This window comes from Microcebus murinus, chromosome 5, assembly GCF_040939455.1.
Source record: "Microcebus murinus isolate Inina chromosome 5, M.murinus_Inina_mat1.0, whole genome shotgun sequence".
NCBI classification, from domain to species: domain Eukaryota; kingdom Metazoa; phylum Chordata; class Mammalia; order Primates; family Cheirogaleidae; genus Microcebus; species Microcebus murinus.
The window spans coordinates 76638961-76656143 of record NC_134108.1 but is presented as its reverse complement, the minus strand read 5'-3'; the positions used below and the strand labels follow the sequence as shown (position 1 = coordinate 76656143).

The window sequence follows — 17183 nt, the reverse complement described above, 5'->3', positions numbered from 1 at the left end:
TTGTCCAAGTTTTTAAAAATAATTGAAATGTGAAATCTTTTAAAATAATAAAGAATTTCTATAGCTAGGCAGGACAATTTTGTTTATGCTAAGTGTTCCATAAGACAATTCTAATATGTTTACCATTTAGTGTATATTTTAAACGTCGTCATTCTTTATGGTGTGTGATACACACTACACCTGGTTTGCCACACATTCAGATACTATACTATTGATCTCTTATTAAATGCATCCCCACCATTTTCATTTTCATTGCCTATTTATTTTTTCCTCACTTCCACCTGCAAATGTATGTATGTTTTTTAGTATTGCTAATTTTTAGTTTTTTAGTTACACAGGTTCTGTGTAAGAAAAGTGAGTTCTTTTCCTTGACATTAACATTAGCCATTTTGCATGATGCTGTGTCTGGTAAAGAGTTTGTGTACTAGGAGGTTGCTAAATCGTAATGTGTTATATGTGGATGTTATTGCATGTTGTTTTATTCTAATAGTGGAGCTCAGATATTAACTCATGACACTGTGTACTTTCGCTTTTCAAAATAAACTGCTTTCCTTTGTTTCACAGACACAGTTAAATTTGCTTCTGGATAAACTTCGAAGTACTGTGAGTACTCTTAAAAAGACAACAGGGTTTTTAAAAAAATGGTCCTCTAAAATTATGATTACTGATTATACAAGTAAGCATAGTACCCTGGAATAATTAGAAATAATCATTAATAATAATTATTCATTTTAAACCATATTCCCTTTATTAAAAAAATAAACTTTTAAAATGGTTTTCATTTGATTAGATTTGTTCTTAAGAAAGGGCACATATGTATGTGAAGCCAATGTATTTTAGAAATATATAGAACTCTTTGAATTTTTTTTTTTTTTTTTTTATAGACAGAGTCTCGCTTTGTTGCCCAGGCTACAGTGAGTGCCATGGCGTCAGCCTAGCTCACAGCAACCTCAAACTCCTGGGCTCAAGCAATCCTTCTGCCTCAGCCTCCCAAGTAGCTGGGACTACGGGCATGTGCCACCATGCCTGGCTAATTTTTTCTATATATATTAGTTGGCCAATTAATTTCTTTCTATTTATAGTAGAGACGATGTCTCTCTCTTGCTCAGGCTGGTTTTGAACTCCTGAGCTAAAGCAATCCGCCTACCTCGGCCTCCCAGAGTGCTAGGATTACAGGCGTGAGCCACCCGTCCCCGGCCTCTTTGAATATTATTAAATTAAGATTATCCTGTGGTTTCAGGCAGGTGTTAATAATTAGTAATTATAAAGCAGGAGAATGTACTTTTTAGGATTAAAGATTAAGCATGTAATTCAACCTGATTTTATTACTCTTGTAGTGATATTCTCCAGATACACAATGTTGATGTGGAAAAAATGGACATAATATTTTATGTCCTATCATAGAGGCAAAATTTATTAGGACCCTATTTTTTAACTGTACATTTTAGTGAATATCCTTGTTTTTTGAAATGAAAAAAAAAAACACCTAGAAAGAAATTTAATATGTGGTTTATATAAATGAAGCATGATTCTAAGGTAGTCATTTTACACAAATCCATAGAACCTGACTGAGTACTCTTCGTTTTCAAATAGTCATTTTGAAAAGAAGGCATTTCTAAAATGTGTTCAAAAAGTGTTTGCAGTGAGCATCATTGTTCAAGTAATTACTCAGTTGTGCAAGGTAACTACACTGAAGAGAAGCAGTTATTTGGATGTCTAGTATATTAGCATCAGCACTCAGCAGTCTCATTGTATACATAACCAGTGTTCTTTCTGCGTCGTTCAGCATAATCCAATAATTGATTCAAAATGCCTTTAAGCTTGTAAAAACATTATTTAACAAACAAAACTTTAAAATGTGCAGCGGTGCAGCTTAGGGACCTCTGTATATTTTTGAAATAGAATGATTGAAAAGATTTTTTTTTAACACTTCGGCCTAAATTTTAAGGGGCACAATTTTATTTATTCCTCTTTTCATAGGGCAATTTTCTCATCACAGAAATATAGCATATAAATACATTTAAGTGTACAATCAAATCACATATATATTGGCCTGCAAAATGTATTGTTTAAATATGTTAAAAATATTTTACAGTGAGAGACTTTCCTTTTTGCAGTTTTTGGCATTCCAATCCAAAATGTAATATTTTTCTAGTACTATTAATTTATAATGCAAACATTCATTCTAAGCTTGAAATTATGAAAGTATGCTAATAAACTTTTTAATTCCTTAAGTAATTATTTTAAAAGTTTCATATGTTAATGTTAATTTGCTTTGAAAGTTGCTAATATTCATAGAAATAGACAAATAAGAATGCTATAGTTGTTGTTTCAAAAGTACTTTATTTTCCTAGGGAGCAAGCTTTATTCGTTGCATCAAACCTAACTTAAAGATGACAAGCCACCACTTTGAAGGTGCTCAAATTCTGTCTCAACTTCAATGTTCAGGTATTTACATATTTTCATAATCTATGTCAGTGTCCGTCAGTAGTTGTAGCTCAAATGCAGTTTAATAGGTCCAGTGTTTTCAAATAATTCATCATTATCTTGATTATTTTAAAGTACAATGAGATTTTCGTCTTATATTTTCTTTAATTATAAGAAAAGTGTTAATGGCAAATTACTTGAGCAATATCAGGTCGTAGTTTATTGTGAAATAAACTATTTTGCATCATTGACGTAAAATGTATGAAAACTCTTTCAATGGCAAGCCTGGATCTCCTTTAAGTCGGCTGCTTGCCTGTGGCCATCTCAGTCCAGCAGCAGTTCATTTCTCATTCCCCACACAACTGGGTGGGAGGTGGGCTTTACTGTCCTTGCTTCCTGTTCCACCACTAGTGAAAAAATGAAACGGGCACAGTGCCTCTGTGACACTCTTATGCATTTGGTTAAACTGTCACTTCCTACCTCTGTCTGCTGTGTCTGACTTTGCTCCCTTGATTTCTCTGAGCGCCATGCCCGTCCTCCATCCCCACCCAGACTACCCCTGCTTCCTCCCAAGGCACCAGCTTTCTCCTTTATTTACCTTTAGGTCCCGCTAGGGCCCCTGACACTTCCTTACACTCCCTTGCCTGTCTGACTCCTTATTTTGCTCCTCTCACAGGCAGATTTACTATGAAGCTAAAGGTCACGTGAGCTTCAGGGTCCTTCATTTAAATAAATCCCTTCCAAAGCCCTGCACTTAATTTTGTATTATTTTTGTAATTTGCAACTTTGTGTTCTTTTTTTTAATGGGCCCTACCCCCAGATCTGGACCTGCCCCTGACACCTCTCACAACACCCTCGCTGTTGATGAATCTAATTCTGTCCCACTTCCCTGTCTGCACAGGGTTGGTAGGAAAGACAAATTGGTGCCAATTAAATTCATGATCGCTGACTTTTAGAGGGCTCTCAAACTTGCCCTGCCATGTTTCTCTGGTCAGCAAGTTCTGTTTCTCTGCAGAGACTAGTCAGGCCCATGCTGCTCTCCTCAAATCTCTGAGCCTTACCTCTTTAATAAAAAATCTTAAGCTTTACCTGTTTGCTATCAAGCACTTCTACCTACCTACATAGGAAAGCTCCTGCCTCTCTTCCTGGCTGAGGCTTGTTCTTCCTTGAAATCCATCTCTTCTCACGAATCTTCAGTATTGATTATGTAGATTGAACAATTCCCTTTGAGTTGGATCTCTCCTGTTACCATTTAAACATGCTAAGATCTTATTTCTGACCTGCATTTCCCTTCAGCAACCTCCTTATCTTCTTCCTCACTGTTTTTCTCCATTTATTCCTTTTCTTTCCGAGAATATTCTTGCTTTCTCAGTATCCTGCCTTCCACTCACTCTTTAACCCCAAGAGAATTTAGCCCCCTCCTTGACAAGGTCACCAGAGATTGGCTTGATCCTAAATCAAATGTCCATTTTGTTCCCTAAACACAATAGGTGAAAAGAAGAAGAAAAAAAGAAAACAAAGTCCATTTTGCAGTTTTTATCTTAGTGGACTTCACAGCCACGTTCGACTCTGGCCAATCCCTTTAACATATCCCTTCCTTGGCTTCTGAAACAGCATATGCCCCTGCTTTGCTTTTGAATTCTCTGGTCATTCCTGATTTCTCTGTAGACTCGTTCTCTTCTACCTGGATACTATTCATTAGAGTTTTTCAGGGTTTGGTTTAGTCCTGTTTTTCTTCTCATTCCGTATCAGTGCTGTCCAGTAGAATTTTATATGGCAACAAAAATATTCTGTATGTGTGTTATCTAATATAGTAGCCACTAGACACTTTTGGCTAATTGATTACTTGAAATGTGGCCAGTATGACTTAGGTACTAAATTTTAAATTGTATTTAATTTTAATTTTTTAAAATTTAATAGTCATGTGGCTAGTGCAGCTACAGGACATGTGGCTAGCGACTGTCATATTAAAAAGCACAGGTGTCTATTCTCTAAGGCTCTCTGAGTCCCATTGATCGTAACCTCCTAAACAGTGAGTCCTAGTACCCTATCATCTACACTGCACCATATCTCATCTGGGTTTTTGCTGTACCTTCCTCAGTATCCTTCTTGCATCTGCTTATGCATTCAGAATGATCAACTTATCTCTAATCATCATATCTTTTTACTGCTTAAAATGTTCTGGTGGCTCCAGATCAGTATCAGAGTGAAGAGCAAAATCCTAGTAGCCTATGAGGTCCCATATGGCCTGGCCCATGTGTCATCTCTTTCCACGCTTTCTCCCCTCTTCTGTGCTCCAGCCACACCACCTTTCATTTTAGTTCCTTAAATGTTCCGTATTCCCTCCCATCTCAAGCCTGTGCACTGCGACAGTACCAACCAAACTTTACTTTTATTTCTTTAAGAAAAGCTTAGAACTAAACTGAGTTCTAAATGATTCCCTTTATGTGTTTCATTAATTAAAAATTATAATAGTTTATATGTTCATAGTAACAAAAATTAAATAGTGCAGAATATTATAAGTGAAAAGAAGTCTACTCAGGCTTGACCATTTAACTCTATGTCTTGGATGTATTTTTTATACTGGTTAGATAAAACTCTTTCCTATTCTTTACAATTAATATCGTTGTTTGTTGTACCATAATTTAATCAATTCATATTTACGTTATTTCTGGTTTTTTTTTTTCTATTACCACAATGACCCCTGAGAACATCTGAACATTATGCGCACATATCTTTGCCCACAAGTATAAAAAGTTGTAGGATAGGTTTACTGAGCCTTTGAGTATTTGGATAGATACTTCCAAATTGCTATCCAAAGTTTTTACACTGGTTTACTCTTCCACTAAGAACGCATGTGTGTGCTTGCTTATGCTGTTATCAACTCTGAGTACTACTGATGTTTTATACCTTTGCCAGTCAAATAGATTAAAATTCAAGCTGACTATCTAGAAAGGTCATCTTTCCTATGAGACTGTTTTAAAATAAAAATTTACTCATTTAAAAATTTTTTATAGTTTCATTTTTTTAATTTAAATTTTTGACAGCAAGAATTTATTTTGGTGTATAAGGAGTGAGATAAGGATCTACTGTTATTTTTGTTTTCCAAATGGCTGGCCATTTGTCTTAACACTTTTTATTGAATAATCTTTTCTCCATTGATTTGAATGGTCCCAGAGACTGAAATTCAGATCTTGTAAACAAAATTTCTGGCATTACTTATAGCTATTGAGCCTTTCCCTGCCTGTTTTATACTTTTTCTGATCTGAAAAGCTCACATTGACTCAAGGCTCAAATTAAACACTTTTCTAGAGTTATACTGAAAATAGATATTCATCCTATATAGACTCATCATCCCAACAGATGAGTTTCTTTGAGAAGTGAGTGAAAGGGGGGTCTTTATGGTAGAATAGTGATCTCTCCTTTCTTTTCTATTTGTTTTGTTTAAGCACTGGTGAGAACTTGGGAATGCATTTAACTGCTTTTTATAGACTGCTTTAGAAATCTTGTTCTAAAATTAACCTCAGGGACTTGGAAAGTGGCCTAATGCAGAGCTTTGCCTTATATACTGTGTTTATAACACAGAGATTTCTAGCAAAAAAAGGTACAAACTAAATTTGAGCTTTCTAGAGACTAACAGTTTGCCTCTAGGAAATGGTTATTCTTACTGGTGTTAGATGAAATTTAACTGCAGTAGTTTTAGGCCATGGGTAATTTGGGATATATTGAGTATAAAGATGATATTTCTTATGTAATATTTCATTGCTCATAATTCCTGAAAATTACCCATTTCTAAACAATTAATTTATAAAATTGCTCATTCAGATGTTATTGTGGACTTCCATATGGTGATTGATAGTGATTTGTGTTTGTTTATGAATCTAGGCATGGTGTCTGTTTTGGACTTGATGCAAGGTGGTTTTCCATCCCGAGCTTCATTTCATGAACTCTATAACATGTATAAAAAATATATGCCAGATAAGCTTGCAAGATTGGATCCAAGACTATTTTGTAAGGTACAAATGCCACTCAAATTGAAATGTCTTAGCTATAAATTGGTCTTTCCTCCTAATACTAGTTGGCATTTAACTTTTTAACTTTTATTTTTCAGGCTCTTTTTAAAGCTTTGGGCTTAAATGAAATTGACTACAAATTCGGGTTAACAAAAGTGTTTTTTAGACCTGGCAAGGTAAATATATTTAAAATTTTTATTTAAAACTTAAAAATGTTTTATTTTAAACTTTAACATCATGAATATGAATAGTTCGGGTTCGTGAATATTTTTAAGTATTTAATGGTTTGTGTTGTTCTTGAATTATATGGTCACTAACAGTATGAAATAGATATGTGTATATGTGTGGACATATATGCATACACAATTTCCCTGCTTCTGAGAAGTTTACAATGTGTAATGTTCTGTATATGATTTTTACAGTTTTATTCAGCTTTTGAAGTATTGGAATTGGAGCAGTGTTTACTTGACTTTTTTTTTTTTTTTTTACTTAACTAAGGGTTAAATACTTAAGTAAATATTGGAAGAAAATACTTGCTTTATAAACATCAGATGCTTTTCTAAAACATACTAATTCCATCTTCAGTGGTTTGAGATTTTCACAGTACTTTTGAGTGTTTATTGTGAGAAGAAGCTCCACTAAAGTATAGTAGATGAATAAGGAAAAGGAAGTTGGATTAGAGTTTGTGCTGACCTCTTTCAAGCTCTAGAATGAATGAATGTATAAATACTTTTGAATGTAACATGATTTTTTTAGGCTAATACATAGTCATATAGTTTTAGCATTCACAAGTTCTCATACTAAATTATGAGACTGAATGACAGAATACTTCATAACTTTGTGATGAATACTTCATAACTAATATATTTCAGTACAGAAATATCTAAATGCTATTGGTAATCTGTTAGTAATACTGTTTTCATCATTCCTAACTTATTTAATTATTGGATAATTGCATCCTCATAATTGTTAATATAATTATTACTATATTTAAATAGCTAACCATACTTGCTTAATTTAGCAGATCATTTAATACCTCTAGTGTCTTGAAAGATAAATTAATCATTATAAATAAATGTGATTTTTCTTTTTTAGACAGGAGATGAAAGGTATGTGTGCGTTACCAATGTATGTGCTTCCCTCTGAATATTTTTATTGCAGAGGACCCACACCATTTCCTAAACAAGAAGAAAAATTAAGGGAAAAAGAATATATAAATGTTAATAGTTGGCTTAGCTTTAAATATACATATTTATCATAAAGTCAATATTTCTCTTATTTCAGAACTATAGTAATTATTTAAGAATAGCTTGATAGAGAAAGCACTTGGTCTTGTTTACTTCCAGAAAAAATTAGGATTTGTTGAAAGCCTAAGGCAAAGATTCAAAGATCTTTAATCGCATTATGTTACCTTTAATTTAATTTTGACTGTAAGAAGCTGTTATGTTGATTGGTGTGTGACATCCCTGATGTTGTCGTGGGAAATTTGGTCAAGGGTAGAAATCAGTATGGAATTTGGTGTAAATAGTGGAAATAATGCATTTTATTTATTAAGAACCTAGTAGCCATTTTATTTGTGTTGTCTGGCTTTTAAGTAGCAATTTCTTATCTCTGCCCAAAATAGGGATGAGGGTTGGGAGAGACAGAATAGTTTTGGTGTGGTATCTGATATTACATAGCTGACCTTCACTTATTGAGAGTTACATAAGGGTATCTGAAAATGTGGGTGGGCCAATTCATTGATATATTAGTCCTTTTTCATTCTTTTCTCAATAAAGCCTTGCCAACCATCTATAATTAAGTCATTTAAGATTTTTTTATACTTTTATTATTAAATCTGCTACCTAGCAATGAGTAGCCTCCAAAAAATCTCCTGAAGAAAGGAAGAAAGGGGAAGAAGCAAAGTGTGGCCAAGTGTGATTGGGTTTGCTGTATGCTCTGCTAAATAAGATGTGTCTGTGTAATTGGCATGGGACCATTTTCAGAAAGTTAAGATTTTGGACCTGAATTCTGTTTACTTTGTGTCTTTCTCTATGTTTAAACACATTTCTCTTTTAATGCTGATACTAAGTTATTTTACTTCCTAGTTTGCAGAATTTGATCAGATTATGAAGTCTGACCCTGACCACTTAGCAGAGTTGGTTAAAAGAGTTAATCACTGGCTAGTCTGCAGTCGCTGGAAGAAAGTTCAATGGTGCTCACTCTCAGTCATCAAATGTAGGTGTCCTCCTTCACACCAAGATCTTCTGTTATTTTAGAAGTGAGATGGTTTGTGCAATGTAAAGCTATCTCAGAGCTGAATGGTGGGCAACAGGGACTGACTTTTGTTCACACTATGTCCCTGGTTCCTTAAGCAACACCTCACATAATAGTATGTGATAAGCTAGTATTTGTAGAGTTTTTAAGAAATTTTTTTGGGGGTGTATGATACTTTCTTTATCTGAATGTGTTATAACGGTATTAATTTCATTGTGTCCTACACAAAACAGAACTCATTAACTTGCTTCTTTTCTCCCTCTCTCCTCCCATCCCCGAACACCACCCACTCATCTCACAGACTTAAGCCAGAACTTTTCTCTTTCCGCCTATGTGGGCATCCACAGTACACATGCCAACAATTTCAAGATTGTAGCTGCCTCTCCTTTTTTTATCCCTGAAATCTTGTCAGTCACCAAATCCCGTTGATTCCTCCTCCAAATATTAACATTCTTTCCTTTTTATTGTCATTGCTTCAGTGGAGCCCCTTTCCCCCTCTTGCTTAATAATTCCAGTAGCTCCCAAACTGATTTTCCTGGCTTCCCAGAATTCTGTCTCTAAGCTAAAAGCCTTTTATGTCTTCCTTTAGTAGAAGGCAAAGTCTAAATTCTTAGAATGTCTTTCCGGGTCATGGGGTTTCAATTTTTCGTGTTAGCCTCTTCTCATACATTCCCTTCTTAGATCCTGTTCTTTGACAGGGAGCCAAGCAGAATCCTGAAAGACACAGTCCCAAACACCATAATCCCGAATGTTGGAATCCCAAAATATCAAAATTCTGAAAGTATAGTTCTGGAAAAAATAATTAGAAAATTATTTAAAAGATATATACTTAAATATTTACTAAAATGTTTAAAAGGGAATTTATTTAAGAAACATAAAAACACAGCAGAACACTTCATAGGCTACTTTACACAATAAAATAGGCAATAATAACATACATATTTTTGCAAGAGTAAACACTCAGGGATGCATGTGGATAGCAGTTATGAGCAAATGAACTGTATTCATAAAGCAATAGGTCAAAAAGGGAAATATATAAATGCATATCACTATAGTCAGTAATTGTGTGCACCCAGCTTTATAAGTGTAGTCATCTGAAATACTGTGACAAACAACCTATGTTGTGACAAGATTGCACAAAAACTACGAAGGGTCACCATGGCATTTGCAGTCACCCAAAGAGCGGAGACCTCAAAAAATCTTATCTTTCACAAATGCAGATGTACAAAAAGGACATCTCTTTATTAACTGAGGAAGTTTTAATGTTTTATGTATACGCACAATGCTTATACGACAAATACAGTGTTGTGGTAATGCACTTTTGTGGAGCCAGGTTTAAAAAAGAAAAAATAAATTAAATCTTTCTGAAAGCCTCTACACAATTTATATTTCCAATATTGGAAATGATGTGAAGATAAAATACATAGTATAACAAATTGTAAAAAATAATGCTGACAATCTAAAATAGTGACCAAAAAACTAACAAAAGAAAAACTACAAAAACTAAAAAGAAAATTTGACATATGCAAAAGCATATTAGGGATTAGGGGCAATTACATGGAGGTAGTTCTTAAGAGATGGCTAGCTTTCTTGAGCATTAACATTTTGAAGACTTGCACCACGATGAACAGATGCTTTTTTTTCTTTTAGGATGTGGCTGTCCTTGGGGAGTTTGTTTACATTCATTTTCTCTGTGACGCTCTTTTTGAAATTCTTCTGTGATTCCTGAGATTGGGATTATGGAGATTTTTAGATATTAGGGATTTTAATCTTTAGGGCTTTTGATCTTTAGGGATTTCAACATTTGAGAATATGGGTTTTGGGATGGTGTCCTTCAGGATTATGATCCACACCCCTTTGACACACTCAACTGAGCTGCTCTTGTGTGTATTTTAGCCAGGTCATAGCGCTTGCTTATCTAGGACCCAGAGCAAGGGTGAGGGACAGAATATTTTTGGGTCACCTGAGGATTTGTGGCAGACCATTGTCAGAGCTATATGGGAATCATTCACTTGATTAAATTGATAATTGCCTCTCATACTCACCAGAGTACCTGGAATAGTGCTAGGCACATGAAAAGGATTCAGTAAATTATTCCTTATTAATAGAAAAATAAAATTCCTTTGGCCTAATGAAAAGGAGCCATGTAAGGATTACTATTGATATCTTTTTTTTTTTTTTTTTTTTTTTGGAGACAGAGTCTCGCTTTGTTGTCCAGGCTAGAGCGAGTGCCGTGGCGTCAGCCTAGCTCACAGCAACCTCAAACTCCTGGGCTCAAGCGATCCTTCTGCCTCAGCCTCCCGGATATCTTTTGTTAGATAGTTGTGAATATGGATAAAAAGAAAACTATAATAAAAAAGATAGTCGAATCTCTTTTTCCCATCATTTTCCAAGTAAAATATAAACTTATTTATTACTGTAGTTCAGTGTTTTCAGCTTTATACTTTTCATTGTAATGGAAAACATATTGTATTAAAATTCTATGTGCTATATACTACTCATTTGTAGACTGTATCCTGTAGTGGTAGTGAGGGTACTACCTGTAGAGGTAGTAACTAGGTAGGGATCTTTGCAGAATGTAAATAGGGAAGCTCTAAAAAAAATGTTCAGGCTGGGCACTGTGGCATGTCATGCCTGTAATCCTAGCACTTTGGGAGGCTGAGGCAGGAGAATCGCTTGAAGCCAGAGGTTTAAGACATCCTGAGCAACATAGTGAGACCCCTTCTGTACAAAAAAAATTTTTTAACATAATAAATAGATAGACAGACAGACAGACAAAAAACCCAACCAGCCAGCCAGCCAGGCATGGTGGTGCGTATTTGTAGCCCAAGCTACTCAGGAGGCTGAGGCAGGAGGATTGCTTGAGCCCAGGAGTTTGAGGTTGTAGTGAGCTATGCTGATGCCACTGCACTCTAGCCCTGGCAACAGAGTGAGACTATGTCTTAAAACAAACAAACAAACAAACAAAATTTCAAGGTCAGGTCATCCTAGGAAATTCTGGGTAACGGAAGTTAAGTAGATTCTTTTACCGTAGGATTCTCAGAGGCTTCACTTTGTATGTTCATTGCAAATCTTCAAAAGGAGGTAGAGTGTAGAGGTAGAGTGAGCTTTTCCTAAACTCATGTGATGGATAAATCCTGTTTTCAGTACCTCTATTCATATTTCATAGAACAAGTGTTGCCTAGGACAGTTAGAGAAACACTAGGGTAGCATAATAAGGAAATAATGCATTTAAAATGTAAACCTGGCCATGTACATGATATGCTTTTTATTTTTAAGAAGTATAAGAAATTTTGAGCTTCAAGTTAGTGACAAGTTAGAAAACAGTATAAGAAATTAAAGAAATGTTAAAGTTCCTTATTTTGATGTCTGATATAACATGTTCATTGAAATTTTATATTTCTTGAGAATTGCTTTGTGGAAATGTAATTTTTATATATATTATATGTCCAATTAAAACTGAATAATTTTCTGTCATTTTATTTACTCCTACACATAGTGAAAAACAAAATAAACTATCGAGCTGAAGCTTGCATTAAAATACAAAAAACGGTTCGAATGTGGCTTTGCAAAAGGAGACACAAACCCCGGTAAGATGAAGAGTGCCTAAGTGCATAAGAGTGCATAGCCTATAAAACCTAATCACTCTAATATCCACTGGCAATAAAGTCATAATGAAAGGCAGTTTGGATGCTCAAGGAGTTTTCTCATGTTCTATGATTCATGCTATATCATTCTTTATAAAATGATATATTAATCTGTTAATTATAATATTTATTTGAAATTAATTTATTCATTACCTTATTACTTGCCTCATTCTACAAAAGGAGATGAAGTGGCTTACAAAAATGTAAATACTATAACAGGTTGAAATAAATGGTTGAGAGAAGCTCTTTTACTTTGTTTATTTTAGTTATTTGAGTTTCTTGGTGATGTCAAGTTGACATGGTCTTTAAAATCATCTCATTAATATTTTGACCATATTTTTAAAGATCATCTGTGGGAATTATATTGTCTCACTGTAAATTTAGTCTTTATTTCTTGTTCAAATCTATCGTTATTAGTTTAGACTTTTTAAAGTTGGCAGTATGAATGTCTATTGATCCATCATACCTTTTCAAACAGATTAGATAACTCTTTTAAGTTCTTCTATAATTTAATTCTCAAAGTCTATAATCTAAACATAGAAGGCTTTAATCCTATTGGCAGGCATCAATGTCATTCACACCCACATTTAATTCTTTTAACTCTCAATAAGATATCTGAAAAAGAGAATCCTAAATAATATTGAAAACAAATGAAATATCCTGCTTGGCAATATCTGCTTAGTATTTTATAAACAAAAAATCTACCTAAAGCATTAAATGGTGAAATTAAACTCTGACGACATGTTATGTGCACAGCATTGATGGCCTGGTTAAGGTGGGCACACTGAAAAAACGACTCGATGAATTTAATGAAGTTGTAAGTGCATTGAAAGATGGAAAACCAGAGATGAATAAACAGATCAAGAATCTTGAAATTTCTATTGATGCTTTGATGGCCAAAATTAAGGTATGTAATTTTAACTAAAATGGCTTTGACTTCTTATTATCATTTAATATCTTTTATTATTGGTATTGAAATTATATAGAAAATGCCCTCATTTTTTCAAATTAGAATATGTTAATAAGTGTCAAGTCTCAATGATGGCAAATGAATACTCATTCTATTATTAACTCTACTCTTCCCTATGTTTGAAAAATTCATAGCAAAATTTTAAAGAAGACAATTTTTATGGAATTTTGTCTGTTGCTTTGTTGGTAAGCTTTTGCATAAATGATTTAGGGTTAATGCAAATAATTTTAATTTATTTCATGCTTTTCTACTTTCAGAAATTAATTTTTAAATTGTAAAAGTAATATAATATTATTGAAAATTTAGAGAAAACCACCCAAACTCCTAATATCCTCACACTAACATTCAACTAGAATATTTTTCATATGTTCCCCTTACAGTCTTATTTTATATGTATCCATTTTTACATAGTTCTTATCATAATACACATTTTGATTTGTATCTCTACCATTGTGGGGTTTTTTAAATTAATTAATTAATTTTTTTGAGACAGAGTCTCACTTTGTTGCCCGGGTTATAGTGCCATGGCATCAGCCTAGCTCACAGCAACCTCAAACTCCTGGGCTCAAGCAATCCTGCTGCCTCAGCCTCCCAAGTAGCTGGAACTACAGGCACGCGCCACCATGCCCTGCTAATTTTTTCTATTTTTTAGTCTAAATGGGGTCTCACTCTTGCTCAGGCTGGTCTCATACTCCTGAGCTCAAATGATCTGCCCGCCTTGGCCTCACAGACTGCAAGGATTATAGGCATGAACCACCATGCCTGGCCTCTACCATTATGTTATATGCTTTGTCCATGGTAACACATTATCTTCATAGAGGCTATAACATAATTTACTTAATTGTTATGAAAGTGCCAATTAGTTTCCTCCCCAATTTGTAGGGAAAAAATGGGGCCTCTTTTTTGTTTTGATTTTTATTTGTTTGATTACTAGTGGGATTGGAAATTTTTCTATATGGTTATTTGTTAATCTTATTTCATCTATCTCTTCCTCAATTATATTTTAGGGTGTTAAGGCTTTTCTGAGTTACTTTCATAGGTCAGTGCAGTTATGTAGGACATAGTAAGGATCTTAAAGTGAGCTTTTGATATTTTTTCTGCAGGTATTTTATGTAGACAACAGTAAATCTTGGAGTAAAAAGGAGAAAAAAGATCAGTAGAGGAATGAAAACGCTATAGATAGACTTGGCTGATTTTATAAACCTGTCAAGGACCATTCCTTTTTATGTGGTGGTATTATCGATGAAAATTAACTCAGCCACATTTTTTGAAGGCTAACTTAGGAAATCATCCAACGATTTTGGATATATCTAGTAATTTCTTAAATATTCTTTAGGTACTATTTGAACATTATTATTAAAGATTAGTAACCTTTGGCTAAACTAGCAAATCATTCCTCAAAAAATAATTTTTAACGACAATATATTACCTTGTTCATAGTACACCTGTAGATATCGATCACTTGATTTATAGAAAAAAGAGTGAAGTATTTGTGTGCAGAGATAGCTTTATAAAAATATTTCCCATAGTTTTTAGTGTACTTTTGTAAAATGGACTTAATAGCTTACCAACTTTCCCAGCTTTTGCTGTATATGTGCATATTAGAGTAGTTTTTTAATAATTGTGGTAAAAACACATAACATTAAGATTTATTATCGTAACCATTTTTAAGTGTTCAGTTTAGTATTGTTAAGTATGTTCACATTGTTGTGCAACAGAAGAGATAATTTTAAGTACCTGTTTATTATTTTCCTTTTTAAGTCCACTATGATGACAAGACAACAAATACAGACCGAATATGATGCACTAGTCAGAAGCTCAGAGAATCTTCTCAGTGCATTGCAGAAGAAAAAACAGCAGGAAGAGGAAGCAGAAAGGCTGAGGCGTATTCAAGAGGAAATGGAAAAAGAAAGAAAAAGACGAGAAGAAGATGAACAGCGTCGAAGAAAGGAAGAAGAGGAAAGGCGGATGTAAGGCATTTATGTTGTTTTTGAATAAGAAACTTAATAGAGCAGTGAATTCTTGATAGTGATGGTAGTTAATGACCATTCTTAAAACTGTATTCTGATTTTAACGAACTAATTTTGGAATAAGTTTGAAAGCTGAAAAAATAAGCTCATTTTATAATAATGATAACATAAAATGATTTTAACTATAATCTGAATTTTGATTAGATTCTTAAACCTGAGGATTTCTTCTTTTTAAAGCTATGACCTGTACATTAATTTATAAGCTAGATAAAAGGGACTTCTACTTTTCTGCAGTTTTAAAGCTGGTAACATTTTGGGAGATGGCCATAGTAGGGTAGAGAGAAGGAATGGGAGTTGTTTGGTTGGAGAGGGAGTAGAGGGAAGCACATGTAATTGGGACCTTACAGCCAGGCTTTGTAACCAGGTTAATCTAGAGATGTTAAAGGTTATAGAATGTAACTGTACTTGTTTTATATAAGAAGAATTACCGTCAGAGTAGGTTTTGTTTTATTCAGAGTAAGTTGATGACGTATGTGATGTGGCTGGGAGGTTAATTTGAGTTCCTTATCTGTTGTCTACTAATAGTTACATTGTCTTCTGAAGGATTCTTTATTTTTTGTTAAGTCTTTGAAGAGTTTTCTATTTTTTGTTAGGAAACTTGAGATGGAAGCAAAGAGAAAACAAGAAGAAGAAGAGAGAAAGAAAAGGGAAGACGATGAAAAACGCATTCAGGTATATATTTACTGGACTGAATTTTTATCAAAATAGAATGTACAAAGTTATCAAAGAAGTAAAAAGATGTTTGTTTGCTAGATAAGCTATCATTGATTTATCTCAGATGAAAGGCAGTTTCTAAAGTGGTTATGGGAAGAGTCTTGGGAGATAGGGAAGTGGGTTCAAACCCAGGCTCTGTCACTGGCAGAAATTGTGACATTGCACACATCATAATACATAACTGTGGGCCACAGTTTTCTCTCTGTAGAGTCGGGTAAATAATAGTCATGAGCATTAAATGAGTTAACACATGTTAGAGCATTTAGAATAGTGTCTAGTTCAATAAATATTAAATGTTAGCATTATTGTACATAGGGGAAAGTCAAATGAACATTCGTTTTTTTTTTTTTTTTTGGAGACAGAGTCTCATTCTCTTGCCTGGGCTAGAGTGCTGTGGCGTCAGCCTAGCTTCAAGCAATCTTCCTGCCCCAGCCTCCCAGGTAGCTAGGACTACAGGCACATGCCATTGTGCCTGGCTAATTTTTTCTATTTTTTAGTTGTTTGGCTAATTTCTTTCTATTTATATTAGAGATGGGGTCTCACTCTTCCTCAGGCTGGTCTCGAACTCCTGAGCTCAAGCAACCATCTCACCTCAGCCTCCCAGAGTGCTAGGATTACAGGCGTGAGCCACTGCGATCAGCTGACCATTCACTTTTAAAATATTATGTTTTAAAAAATTATCATATAAGTTTGTAGATACTGGTATTAATGAATAAGGATTAAGATATTCTCTCCACCCCCAGTTTTCAAAAAGTCTCGTATCTGAGAATAATTGATCATGTATTTGAGTTTCTGTTTGTCATGGCTTTCGTAATCCATCCTAAGCATAACCAACAATGAGACAGAAGATATCAGGAATTCAAAGCATTGGTCCTTGGATACTCATGTGATATTTGGGATACTGTTATCACAGTCATAGAATCGTGAAGCCATGGTTCTCCTACCTCCTCTTAGATTTGGGAATGAGGCAAGATGGGGATGTGTTTGAAGCATTAATCATAATTTAGAAGAAAACAGAGACTGAAGAGATTTGTGGTTAAACAGTATCTATTCCTTAGTAAAGAACTTGTATGGAACAGTTATGCTTTCTCTGTATTTTAAGTAGTAATGGAAGTCATGGAGTAGA

General features: G+C 34.3%; 1 protein-coding gene across 7 annotated transcripts in view; it reads left to right on the top strand.

Annotated features, from left to right (window-relative positions):
- The window catches only part of MYO6 (myosin VI), a 146156-nt gene that overhangs the window by 107419 nt on the left and 21554 nt on the right, over positions 1 to 17183 (top strand). For 6 of the 7 annotated variants that reach the window (XM_012743150.3, XM_012743149.3, XM_012743148.3 and 3 more), the window contains exons 19-27: positions 565 to 603; positions 2355 to 2448; positions 6313 to 6443; positions 6539 to 6616; positions 8528 to 8657; positions 12196 to 12286; positions 13100 to 13250; positions 15075 to 15283; positions 15937 to 16015. In XM_012743150.3, coding sequence (XP_012598604.1) covers positions 565 to 603; positions 2355 to 2448; positions 6313 to 6443; positions 6539 to 6616; positions 8528 to 8657; positions 12196 to 12286; positions 13100 to 13250; positions 15075 to 15283; positions 15937 to 16015 — 1002 coding nt within the window. Of the gene's footprint in view, positions 1 to 564; positions 604 to 2354; positions 2449 to 6312; positions 6444 to 6538; positions 6617 to 8527; positions 8658 to 12195; positions 12287 to 13099; positions 13251 to 15074; positions 15284 to 15936; positions 16016 to 17183 lie in introns of those variants that run through there. The other variant, XR_012919306.1, reaches the window with a different exon arrangement.